The 13,244-nt window shown below is 37.5% G+C and overlaps 1 protein-coding gene across 3 annotated transcripts in view; it reads left to right on the top strand.

Annotated features, from left to right (window-relative positions):
• The first annotated feature begins 1,184 nt into the window (after positions 1-1,184).
• The window catches only part of LOC120318652 (calsequestrin-2), a 75,641-nt gene continuing 63,581 nt past the window's right edge, over positions 1,185-13,244 (top strand). The window contains exons 1-2 of one of the 3 annotated variants that reach the window (XM_039366554.1): positions 1,185-1,310; positions 1,516-1,773. In XM_039366554.1, the coding sequence (XP_039222488.1) occupies positions 1,540-1,773 (234 nt within the window). In that variant the 5' untranslated portion in view covers positions 1,185-1,310; positions 1,516-1,539. Of the gene's footprint in view, positions 1,311-1,515; positions 1,774-13,244 lie in introns of those variants that run through there. The other 2 variants (XM_039366555.1, XM_039366556.1) reach the window with 2 other exon arrangements.

Genomic DNA, 13,244 nt, shown 5'->3' with positions numbered 1-13,244 from the left:
ATTGTTGATCTAATGTTAATACTGATGTTAATCTCTACTCATTTGTGTATTCATTGCTGGTGTTTTGGTTTTTTGACTTCCCTTTTGGCTTTTTGGTTGTCTCTTTTGAATGATATGTAAATGTTTATGTCTACATGCCCATTGATGGCGATTTGTCTGAGTGCTAGGCTTCTGGGAATTCTCTAGAAATTTTTAGATTTAGCTCGGTCTGGGATGCTCACAGCTTCTCAGTTGAAATTATGGTTATGTCTCCCCGTGTCTTGTGAAATTAAAGAGTTTTCATAATGTCTTCTGTAATGTAAAAATGATATAAAGCAAATGTAAAATTGATATAAAGACTATTTGAGAAGTAATCAGCAGACAACTCTGTTTTCAGTAAAGAAGGATGATAATTCCTTGAAATACCCCTAATGCTGTCTCAATGTCCAGCTCTATGTGAAAGCAGCAATATCAGCAGTTCTTATGTGCAAAGGATGCCTGCTCTTAAATTAATAACATTAATATCAATTGGTGAGCTAGGCAGTAACACAAAGTTCAGCTTGAATAGATGACATGAGGAGAGATCAGTTTTCCTTTCCAGGAGAACAGGAGCTAAAAATAATGGTTCACCATAAGAAAGGAGACAAGAGTTCATCTTCTTCTGCTTATGTTGCATTTAAATCCCCTTTTGATTTATAAGGAATTGACAGCAACCTGACTATCTCCTAAGTTACCTCCAGCTTTTTTTTAAACCATCTGATAAATCAAAATAGGAATGACTAAATTTCAATCTGAACAATAGCTCACAGAAGATAAATGCAGAACATTTGTTTACATATATTTTCTTAAACTGCAAGCTAACTGTAAAGCCATAGGGCAAGTTTCACAGTCTGGAAATGACTTACAATTAGATGGTAATCTGAACCAAATGGGATCCCCTTCAAATCCCCATAAAAAAGCAAATCCTAGAAGCATTTTATGGAGATTTTCCTTCATAAAATGAATAACAAAAGCATCTCATTTAAAACACTCTAATTGTTTTTAGTAAAACAAATAATACAAAAAAATAATTGCAAGGGAAATTGCCATAAACTTGTGCATTATGATTGATGATTGCCAGTTTTCTGCATAAGGAAGAATGCAGAATCTCCATGACTTCTTCCCCACCCTCCGTTTTCCCTTTCTCTCACTCAGAGGCAGAGTGCCAGCAGTCCCTCAATCGTGTCATATCTTTCCTTTTTATTCATTGCAGGATCTATTAATAGCTTTAAACAACTGCTTCCTAAAAATGGAGTTCTGAATGACACAGAAGCTGGCTTGAGCTATGTAAGGTATCCAGGGTTTGGTCTCTCAGCTTGTCCTATTTTTCTGCCTTTCTGCCTCTTCAAACAAGGGTTACTTGCTTGCTGCAGATGCTTCCTGGTGACCAGAATCCATCTAGATCAATTTACTGGAAAAAGTGGGGATCAGACTGGTGCACAAAAGTTGCTGAATTTCTCCAGGCTTTTCCCTTAAAATTTCCTTTTCTTCTCCCAGATAAACCCACAGAAGTACAGCAGTATGAAGGCAGCTTGCTGGTTCCTGGCAATTTTTTATGTGCTTGCCTGCTACAGGGCTGAAGAAGGACTGGACTTCCCTACCTATGATGGGAAAGATCGTGTGGTTGACTTGAGTGAGAAAAACTACAAGCAGGCCTTAAAGAAGTACGATATGTTTGGTGTGCTGCTCCATGAACCAGTGACTTCCGACAAAAGCTCTCAAAGACGGTTTCAAATGACTGAGATGGTGCTTGAGGTATGTGTAACTACAGGTTTATGTAATTGTTCATCTATCTCTATTGGCTCTTTATAGGCATGAAATAATTTGGAACCTAAATTGGAGCAGGATACAGCTCTTCAAATGGGCATTTGAGAGAAATATTAATGCAGACTTATATTATCTTTGGCAATTGATTTCTAAATCTTAACGATACCTTTAAGAACAAAACTCTGCTTCTCAAACTGTACTGCTTCACTTATTTTAAGCAAAAAGTTTCTTTCATCCACAGTTATTCTCCTTCTCATCCAAACTAAATTAGAAAACATTTAGTAAGCCAAGCTGAAACAACTTCAAGTTCCATGTTCTTTGCAGTTTATCAGTCTTGGTTAAGTATTCATTTCTGAGCAAAAAAACCCCAACCTAATTAATATTCTAGAGATGAAATGGTTCCAATATTAATGAAGCTAATCTAATAAAATGGAATACTATTACTGTCAGAAATATTCTAGAAGAAGCAGCTAATTACAATTGAGAGAGAAATATTTTTTACAGGCTGTTAATGGGAAACAATAGCTACTTTATAGAAATAGAGCAGATTCAAGGTCATATTACTAGCTGATGAAGTTAGTCTGTTTTTGTCTATATAGCAATTGTGTTTTCAGAATAAGCAAGTATATAGAATTACCCCACAATATTGTCTTCTAAACATCTTCTTGGAATCCTGTACTCTACTAAAACTCATAATTGGGTCTCATTTGAGCATAACGCCTTCTAGATTTGGTAAGACGTGATACTAGAATCTTATACGGTTAGAGAATTTTGTGCAATTATTAACAGAATCTAAAGCTATGAGATAGTTTCTATCCACAAAGAAAGCTAGCTTATGGTTCACTATTGTGTGAGAGAAGTACCTATTGACAATATCTGTGACAGTGCATAGCTACCCAAAAGCTCCATTCACACAATTATTCACCTTTAAAGGTTGGGTTCTGGCAGCAGAGGAATCACTATACAGCAACTTTTTCCTATATTGCTAAGGCAGTGTGAGAAATCACAATGCATATAGAAGAAGTTGCTTCTTCAATGTCTCTCTTTATCAGCAATAATACCCAGAGCAAATATCAGAATGAGAGAATATGCAGCATCTGTGATCTATCTCTGTGATTTGGTCCTTTCTTTATCACCTGAGAAGGAGCAATATTGTGGCCATCCATTTGCCAGTAAGGCAAAGTAAAAACAAACCCAAAAGATATGTGGGTTGTGAACACCTTTCATGATAATGACCAGGATGTGGCAAAATTATTAGAAATTGCAATAATATATTGGTGACACACCTTAAATTGTCACAATTTGTCTCTGAGCTTTGTTTGAATCATCAAAAAAAGGAAGCAAGAAAGCAAAATGCAAAGGTTTTCCCTGTCCAATCATCTCCAACTCTGGGGGATGGTGCTCGTTTCTGTTTCCTAGCCGAGGGAGCCAGCATTGTCTGAAGATGCTTCTATGGTCATTGGCTGGCATGACTTTCTTGGTCATCATTTCATTTTGCTACAATTTTACCCCCATCTGTGATATGTTCTATTACTTTCTCCTTAAAATGGTCTGTTCTCCACTGAGCATGTTTGGGGGTTTGGACTATAAAACTACAAACGTACTTTGCAGTTGCCCATTTCTTAAATTGTACCTTGGAGTTCTTGTTTTCTGTGTGAATAAAATATGTATCGTTTCCCCTCAGAAGTGTAAATAACTAGAAACTTCAAGAGATGATCCTTCTATTTAAAAACAGAAAGTCTTGCTGCTTATGGTCACTTCCACATTAGATTTCTGTGGCAATGAAAAAATAGTTCCTAACTATTATGTTCCCATAAGGGTCTCTTGATCCTGTCATTCAAGATTTAGCACTGCTTTTGCCTTTCCCCATCATGCCATGACACTCCCACGGTTCTTCATGAGCTAAAACAATGAACTTTTGAAATTAATCAACTGAAGTGCTGCTCCTCCATAGCTGGACTGGGCATTTCCCAATAGAAGGAATTCCTGTCTTGTTCTGCTTTGGCTCTTGGATCTTTCTCTCTCTCCCACCCCACCCCCCATTTCTGAAGCAAAGCATCTGTGGGGCCTTACTATCATTCCTTTATCACTTGCTGGGTGCTCTGAGTGGTTGCTTTATCAGCATAGTGCTGAGGAGGGGGTTGACCATTTGTCTTTTTCAGCTCACTTTTTTCTCCTTTGTTACTAAGATTAAATTTGGCAAAGGAAGAACAAGGAAGGGGCAGCATACCAGCTAATTGCTATTTAACTTCCCATTCGCCCCATTGGATAGCTTCACAGACTGTTGGCCAATGGAAGGGAAAAGGAGGCAAGGAATGGCACAGAACTGGTGCAGGTTGTTTGTCATGAAGTCATATGTTCAGCTGCACTGTATAGTTGAAACTACTGAGAAGCTAGAGGTTCTTTTTGTTTTGTGGTTTAAATAACATTATCCCATTGGGAGTAATTTTTGCCTTAACCTTCTTTCTGGCTCCTGAGTTTTAGGTCCTTTAAGAGCTAAACCCGTATGGGTTTCTCCAGGAATCCAGATGAAATGGAAACAACTGAAAGTGACATGAGTTTTGCTTCATTTCTTATTTTTCTTCAGCAACAAATATATAGAATCAGGCTACTGAGTATTTCTTTTTCTTTTCCCTTTTCTTTTGTGTATAGTGAGAGTGAGGGATTTTGTTCCTGAAGAATCTGCAGAAACTTGATTCACAATGGTATTCTTTATTCCTTGTTCTTGACATTTCCAGTTATTAGAGATGATGGTTTGGGGACTGAAAATTGTAGTAGTATCTCACATTAATAAGACCTTTGTATAGGCACAGGTGTTTGTATCCAAATATCAATGTCATTCATTTGGAGGTTTTTGGATGTTCCTTTTTAGTTCTCCCCCCCCCCTTATCAAGGAAATCTGATAAGGAGAATAGAATAAAATAACTGCCTATCTGTAGCTCCCTGAATCCTCCAATTAAATGCCTCAGTTAACAGATGAAAAAATAATGGAGTAGTAAAATATACAAAATCATTATGCCTAAGAGATATAATAATGTTAGTTATAAAGGCTGATTTAATTCCTTATGGCAAGTCACTATATTTTCTGTACAGTGGACTGGTGGAACAACACATTCATATTCCATTTTTTGTTGTTCATTGGGAGGCAGCCATGACTGCTAATTTTCCATAGGACATCTACATCTTATCTGGTTACTTCATCAACAGGAAAAAGATTTTTCAACTCACGCTGTAAGAATGTGACATATACAGTAGTGGACTCATCTGAATGCTGATTGTCTCTTGGAGCATCTCACAAAAGGTTTCATATGACCTAGCTGGATCATATTTTTATTTGGACAGAGTGTTCCTATTTTTAATGACCTTAAGCAAAGTGTTTCAGCTTTCTAAACTTAAAGGGGATCATGCTGAACTTTGAACTTCTTTTTAAGCTTTATTGCCAAGGCCTAAAATGGAAATGCTAAAAGAAACTAAAATCAGAGGTTTTGCAGTAGCATACATAAGAGTGAGGGGCTTTGGTGCCCTCAAGTGACTCTTGAATTCTGGTGAGTACTTGGAGAAGTCCCTACAGTTTTCTTAGCAAGTTTTTTGGAAGTGGTTTGCCATTACCTTCTTCCTAGGACTGAAAGAGAGAGACTGGCCCAAAGGCCAAAAATTATCCATCTAGAAAATACTGATAATAAAAATACTTGCATTGAAATAGGTTCTGAGATCCATAGCTCATGTTATTTTCAGATGAACTTTTTATTGTGCAACAGCTAGCAACTTCTTCATGAAATGTTATGGGGAGCCACTTGATAATTAACTCTTATTTGCAAACATATATTGGAATAATAGCATTTTTTAAATTAGGAAAAACTGAAACATAGTGGGGAGGCATTATCCTGCAGAAAGATAAAAATTGGTAAGTACTCTCCTTTACATATTCTCCTCTCCACCTTTGTTATTACCTAACAAAATGGAAGCACTAGATAATAAATGTATGGCACAACACAGGAGAACAAACCCATCAGGACAAGATTCAGCACCCCATCTGCATTTAAAAGACAAAGGCCACTCTTTCGAAGACAGCAAAGTCCACATTTTGGACAGAGAGGACCACTGGTTTGAAAAAGGGGTCAAAGAGGCCATCTATGTCAAAACTGAACAACTCTCTCTCAACAGAGGGCGAGGGATATGACTTTATCCATCTCCAGTCTACAACACAATCCTTTCAATAGTTCCAAGAAGGCTCCATTTGCACTACTCAAGTGACTCTGATGACACAGATAAACCTCCAAGTGGCCTCAACAACTCTCTAAAAGAATGCAAATGACCAGCTGTCTGCAAGGAGTATAAATCCGTTCATTCCCCACCATCCAGTCAGAGCTGGAGAAGCTTCTTGGATGAGAAGTGAAACGTCTTCAAAGAAAAACAAGAAAGTTCAGATGTCTCATGAAAAAGCATCTTTGGGACAAGCATTGGAGAGATTTTTCTCCCTCTCCTTTGTATTAATATAAAAGGATGCTTTGTGCTCAGGCTCTGGGAGAAAAATGATGAAGTTGTCTGTTAAAATAATAGTTTGAACTAACCATTTTTTAGTCATCAAATCTAAAAGGAAAAAATAGCACGTTTTAATTTTATCGTGCAAATAATGGAGATGAGGAAAACCGTATGAGGCCTCAATTCATATCTGGATTTTTTTTCATACAGTACATTTCGATTGAAATTAAAAATAATCATATACAAAGGTGCACACTCGCATATACAAGTGAAAAACATCAAGCTGGCAATTTTCTCAGAATTTGTGAATTTCCTGCAGTTAGGCAGGAAAAACCAAATGCACAAATATAGGCAGGAGCAGGCTCAACAGCAGTAATGGTGAGAGGAATTTAGGTGTCCTAGTGGACCACCATTTAGGCATGAGTCAGCAGTATGCTGCAGGTGCCCCCCTCAAAAAAGCCAATGCAGTCTTAGGCTGCACAATAGAGGGGTAGAATCAAGACCATGAGAAGTGATAGTTTTGCTCCATACTGCTCTAGTGAGGCCACACTTGGTCCAATTGTGTCCAGTTCTAGTCAACATAATACAGAAAAGATGCTAAGGCCTTAGAAAGAGTGCAGAGAATAGCAACAAAGATAATAAGGGGTCTGGAGGCTAAACTGTATGAAGAACAGTTAAGGATTAGGGTTAACTATCTACCAGTACTTGACGGGCTGTCACAGAGAAGAGGGGGTCGACTTATTCTCCATTACATCTGAGGGTAGGATGCAATCGGTGAAAGCTTATTAAAGAGAGATCCAATCTGGAACTAAGGAGAAATTTCCTGACAATAAGAATAATTAATAAATGGAACAGCTTATCTCCTCGAGTAGTAGATGCTCCATCGCTGGAGGTCTTCAAAAAAGATTGGACAGCAATTTGTCTGGGAGGGAATAAAGTCTCTTGCCTTGGGCAGAGAGTTGGACTAAAAGACCTCCAAGGTCCCTTCCAACCCTCTGATTCTATGAAACCAGCTTGATGAGCTTTTGAAACTGACTAGTTGACTGACAAATTGAACTTGTAAATTTCACTTAAAAAATTCTTAAGTTCGTATTTTGAATTATTTCTAAAATAATAAAGTCAGGGTATAAACAAACAAACAAATAGATAAAATAACATCATTATAGTTTTACATATCTGGAAGCTATGAGCTTATCTCCAGTAGCACCATCATGCCTATTTTACAATATTGCTTTCATCTCAACCCCAGCTCATTAGTGAAACAGCCTTAAGTGATTATTATGTGTATCAATACTAACGTGATATTCCCTTCCACACTCAAGAAGTATAAAACTGGTCACTTCTGTCATTCATTTTCTTGGGGAGATGTCAAATAATAATTGGGAACACGGGCAATAAAGGCAGAATCAGTAGTGGAAGTACAAATTTCATTCTAGTGTTGGTTACTATCAGTTCAAAGACGGGTAAAAAACATCATTGATAGGGAAAAGCCGATGGTGGGAAAATCTTGGTTTAAAGGAGAAAATATTGGTTTAACACTGGTACATTTAGGGCCTTTCCACACTATTGTGCTAGGGTACTAGCTATCAACGCTTGATTTCTTCCCAAGAATAGCAAGATTTTATATATTATAAAGATGTTCTTGGGTAAGGTTGAAATCTGGCAGAAAATGAATAGTATTCTGACATTTGTGCAATTAAGGACAAATGTAATACCATCTCATTCATGTGTAGGGATGTGATGAAGGCAATGTACTGGCAACGTAGCAGAAAAAAAATATATGATTGGGCATATTTGTGCCATGCAATAGATGTGGCTTTAGTGACAACATAAGATTGGGATGAAATGAAGATAATGTGTGATTAAAAGGGTCGCTGAAGTGTGCTAAATTGCCAGTGAGGACAGGGCATAGATCTTAACTTAACAATACAATAGACGTCTCTGCACGTTACTCCCCTTTGTCACATTCATACAACTCTGTCTTCTAAGATGGAAGAGACCATATTTCTTAGATTTTTAGATATACTCAATAGTTGTACAAGCAGTAACTTTTCTGAAATTGAAATAAAATGTAGTTTCTCTTGAGTATTCCAACTTCAATCTCACAAAATATGATTTGAAGATTCTATTGTTATTATTATGTATCAGATAAAACCCATTTTTCCTCCCTCACATTTACACTTTTCTCTGTAAATAGTATAAGGTCAGAAAAGTGCTCATAACTTCTTTCTTCCTCTTAATCAAACAAAGCAATATAAGATTAACAGAATTAGATTTTTCTTTAGGTTTCCTGCTGAGTTGTGTTTAAAAGTTATGAATAATGGTGACCTATATTTTAAGTAAAAAAAAATTCTTTCAAAATTTTCTTTGCAATCTGAAGTGTTTTTTTTAGCATGCTATTTGTTTAATGATACTGAACAATAACACAATGATGGTTATAGAAAACTGGAATGAATAGAATGTTGCAATAAATTGGATTTCATTGTTGATCATCAGGCATGCTATACAAAATAATTTCTGAATTGTGCAATAGCTTTATTAAAATAATTTCAGGCAGAAAAAAATATAGAATAGGCACATTGCCCTTTCAATTAACACAAATTAATTGCTAATGTTTATCTAGTTCTCTCAAAAAGGCTGTTGTAATTAAAGGTTAGGTTCATTGTGTTAGCTTTGTTGATCACAATGTTGAAGATAATGCCTCTTTAATGTGCTCACACTAGTTGACTAGACTATTCATAATCATAGTGAATAAAGTCTAGGATTTCCTATTCCATAAAGTCTGCTTCCCTTTCCCATTGACTTGAGGTTCTGCTTTCTAGGCATGTTAACGTTGTATTCTGCCTCAGGAGCAGTGCAGAAGCCTGATGCTGTCTTTGGACATTTAATATGGGACAAATTAAAGGATATGTTCGATGGATTTATCTGATTTTGTTAGGGATAGCCCAGGCTTCTGCCTCATCAAGGCATTCCAAATTACATTGGAAGAATGTACAATAATGTAGTCATGAGGAAGAGACTCTAGGAATCAAATTATATTACGTTTCTATTCACAATAAATCCAGTGAGCATTACAATAAATCTTTTCTCAAGAAATTTGCTCTATTTTATTCTTAAATGTTGAGAATGGAGAATTCATAGAATTTATCTTAGTGTGCAAATAGACCCTGTATTAATTTTTGTTTCCAATGCATGGTTCTAAAGGATGTTTCACAAGTTAATTTTCCAAACACTGTCTTTAAAACTCATACTGTAAAAACACATGGAAACTGGTATGCTAAGGTTTCAAATACTCAGTGCAGGTAGGTATAGAAAGTAAAGAAAGGAGACAAGTGCTTTCAGTGGTTTTGCCATGGGATGGGGAAATCCCCCATAGGGTGGATAAAAATCTTTAATATATGGTCTATTCATCTCTCAAGGCAGCAAATCAGTACAGCATGTGACCTTCAAATGGTTTGAATAGATATTTATATCTGTGGTGCAGGGTTCTTTCTATTCTAAAAATATAGCTCATTATATGGCAGTTACCTCACAATACTTGCATAACCTTTCATACCTACATTTAACACAAGGCCTAAAACATAATGGGTCATACATTCTCTCACGCATTCCATTTGATATAGTATAACTGAGGGCATGGAGTTCTCTAGGGAGTGTAGTCACCACCTATACTGTTATGTCTTTCTGGAATAATATTTTTTTTACTGTTCTCTTCCCAAGTGTATTACTAATATTTTAACAAAAGTTTGAATTCCTGCCTATGAAAGCAATACTCTGTAGACCAATTCAATAGCAGCAGAGAAAAATTAATTTTGATGTTTCTTATCTCTTTTAACCTCCTGGTACTTTCCTGGTTTAGGTTATTTATAGCATAGTTTTAAAGCAACTACACTTCAGCAGGAGCTAAGCTGTTGTATGACATTTCAATAATTCTAAGGAGATATGCATCGGAAAGGACTTTGTACTGCTAGAGTTTTCATTGTTACCAAAGTGGCCCTCAGGATCACAGTTTTGTTCTTTTTACATATAATAGGTCACACATAAAATAGAAATGCTGGGTCTGCAGGATCACTGTTTCCCAGAGGTTTTGTGCCCTATTTTTGTTGAGAAGAAAACTCTCAGCTCAGATATTATGACACAATTCAATGCAAGGACAAGGGAAAGTAGGGCTGTTTCCACATAAACCTTTTATAGTGCTTGTGTTATAGTATTTATCGTAGTTTCATGGGTAGTGTCTATATTTAGACGTGTTTCTTATACATTTTTCCCCCATTTTCCCCCACTCCCTGCTATCAGCCCCCTTTACCACAAAGATCCTGCAGGAAAAGGGCAGTGTGGACAACCGTGGGATCTGGCAGGGTGAGAGCTGTGAACCATAAACACAAAGCTTTCGCTGTGTCCCTGCACAACAGCTACAGTGCCCTTGCTGACCTTAATAGGGACATTAAGGAGACTGGTAAAGGTATTTGTGAAGATAACTCAAATAAGCAGGGGATTGTGGTCCGAGATGAAGAACTAGATTTTGACAGGGAGAAGTGTGAATCAGGTATTGCACATCAGTCATGCAAGAATAGAAAGGCTCCCAAAAAGAGAAGCTACCTTCTGGTAGGTGATTCAATTATAAGGGATGTAAATTTAGGAAAGGACACAGAGGCTTTGAAAGAGGTCAGGTGTCTTCCAGGTGCTACTGCCAGTAGGGACAAGAAGCGTATTTCTAAAATAATCAAGAATGGCAGCAAGGACTGTGATGTGGAGGCTATTGTACATCTTGGCACTAATGATCTGTCCCAAAAAGATGTACTCTCTGTGCAGAATGATTTCCAGAGCTTGGGGAAGGAACTTAGCAGAATAGGCTGTAGGCTTACTTTCTCAGAGGTTTTACCAGTGTATAAGGAGCAAAACGGAAAAGGCCAGCGCATAGCACAATTCAATATGTGGCTAAAGGAGTGGTGTAAAGGGGAAGGCTTTGGATATATTAGTCACGATGTCAGTAGCTGGTCCAATCAAAAGATGTACAAAAGAGATGGTTTGCATCCATCAAAAAAAGGGACTGAGTTACTCGGCTATAAATTCACAGATTTTCTGGAGGGAAATTTAAACTAAACAGCGGGGACAGGGAGTTAATTGATACGGAACAACCCTGTCCCCGGCAATTTAAAAACTATAGGGCTATCAGTGCATGTAGCATAGATGTGTGTGTGGACAAGAATACCAACCTTGCTACCAATCAAAATGAAGCCTCTAATAGCGAGTGCCACATAAAGTGCACTAACCAAATAGGTGGTAAGACAATAGGGGAACTCAGGCACCACACAGGTTATGTAGAAAGGAAACACAGGGCCACCCACAAAGGACTCAAATGTTTATACACCAATGCACAGAGTATGAACAGCAAACAGGGTGAACTAGAAATTCAGGTTAATGAGGGCAGATACGATATTGTTGCCATTACGGAAACATGGTGGGATGAAACTCACACATGGAACACACAGCTAGAGGGATTTAAATTATTTAAAAGAAACAGACCAAATAAAAGAGGAGGTGGAGTTGCTCTCTATATAAGAAATAACTACATCTCCACAGAAATAGAGTACAACAATGATAAAAACTGTCTTGAATGCATTTGGGTCAATATAAAAGGGGGGGGGGAAATGACATTGCCATAGGTGTATACTACAGACCACCCAACCAAACAGAGGAAATAGATGAACTTTTTGCTAGTCAGCTAACTAAGGTATGTAGGAAGCACATCACAATAGTAATGGGGGACTTTAACTACCCTGACATCAACTGGGAGACAAACTCCGCACCAAGTGGAAGATCAAACAGGTTCCTGGCAAACCTAGCAGACAACTTTGTCTCCCAAAAAGTAGAGAAGGGAACTAGGGGATTAGCCATTTTGGATCTAATTCTCACTAACAGAGATGAAATGATAGATGGTGTTGAAGCCATAGGAACCCTGGGAGGAAGTGATCATGCAATATTAGAATTCAACATTATAGAAGCACAACAATAGAACACAGTCAAACTAGAGTCTTGGACTTCAAGAGAGCTAATTTCAATAAACTTAGAGAGGGCTTGGGAAGGATTCCATGGATGAGAATCCTCAAGGGGAAAACAACTCAAGAAGCTTGGGAAATTTTGAAAAATGAGATAATAAAAGCACAGTCTAGCACAATACCAACAAAGAGGAAAAATAACAGCTCTCAAAAGAAACCAGCATGGCTGCATAAAGAACTCTCTGACAAATTGAAAGATAAAAAGGACAAGTATAGAAAGTGGAAAGAGGGGACATAACTAAGTCAGAATATCAGCAAATAGCCCGAGCCTGCAAAGATGAAGTGAAGAAAGCCAAGGCTCAAATGAACTAAGGCTTGCGACCAAAGTCAAAAATAACAAAAAAAGCTTCTTTCAACATGTAAAAAACAAGAAAAAAGTGAAGGAAACGATTGGTCCATTAGTGGGTGAAAGTGGCAAGAAGGTGACAAGCAACAGGGAGAAAGCAGAACTATTTAACTCATTTTTGCATCTGTCTTTACACAAAGGGAAAAAACAGACCAACCTATCAAAAATAGTGCCATAAAAAACAAAACAGAAACACAAGTTAAGATAGGCAAGAAATCGTTAGGGAGCACCTGTCCAGCCTAGATGAGTTCAAATCGCCAGGACCAGATGGATTACACCCCAGGTTCTCAAGGAACTGGCAGATGTGATATCGGAGCCACTGAACTATATTTTTCAAAGATCCTGGAACACAGGGGAACTACCAGAGGACTGGAAAAGAGCTGATGTAGTTCCCATCCTCAAAAAAGGAAAAAAAATGGATCCAGGAAATTACAGACCTATCAGCCTGACCTCAATACCTGGGAAGATCCTGGAAAAGATAATCAAACAACGAATCAACGAACACCTAGAGGCAAACAAAGTCATTACTAAAAGCCAACATGGGTTTGTCAAAAATAGATCATGCCAGACAA

Source organism: Crotalus tigris, unplaced genomic scaffold, assembly GCF_016545835.1.
Source record: "Crotalus tigris isolate CLP2741 ecotype Arizona unplaced genomic scaffold, ASM1654583v1 scf7180000020347.5012614909:4044961, whole genome shotgun sequence".
NCBI lineage: Eukaryota > Metazoa > Chordata > Lepidosauria > Squamata > Viperidae > Crotalus > Crotalus tigris.
The sequence above is the reverse complement of the archived record's forward strand: the minus strand, read 5'-3'. Positions and strand labels throughout refer to the sequence as shown.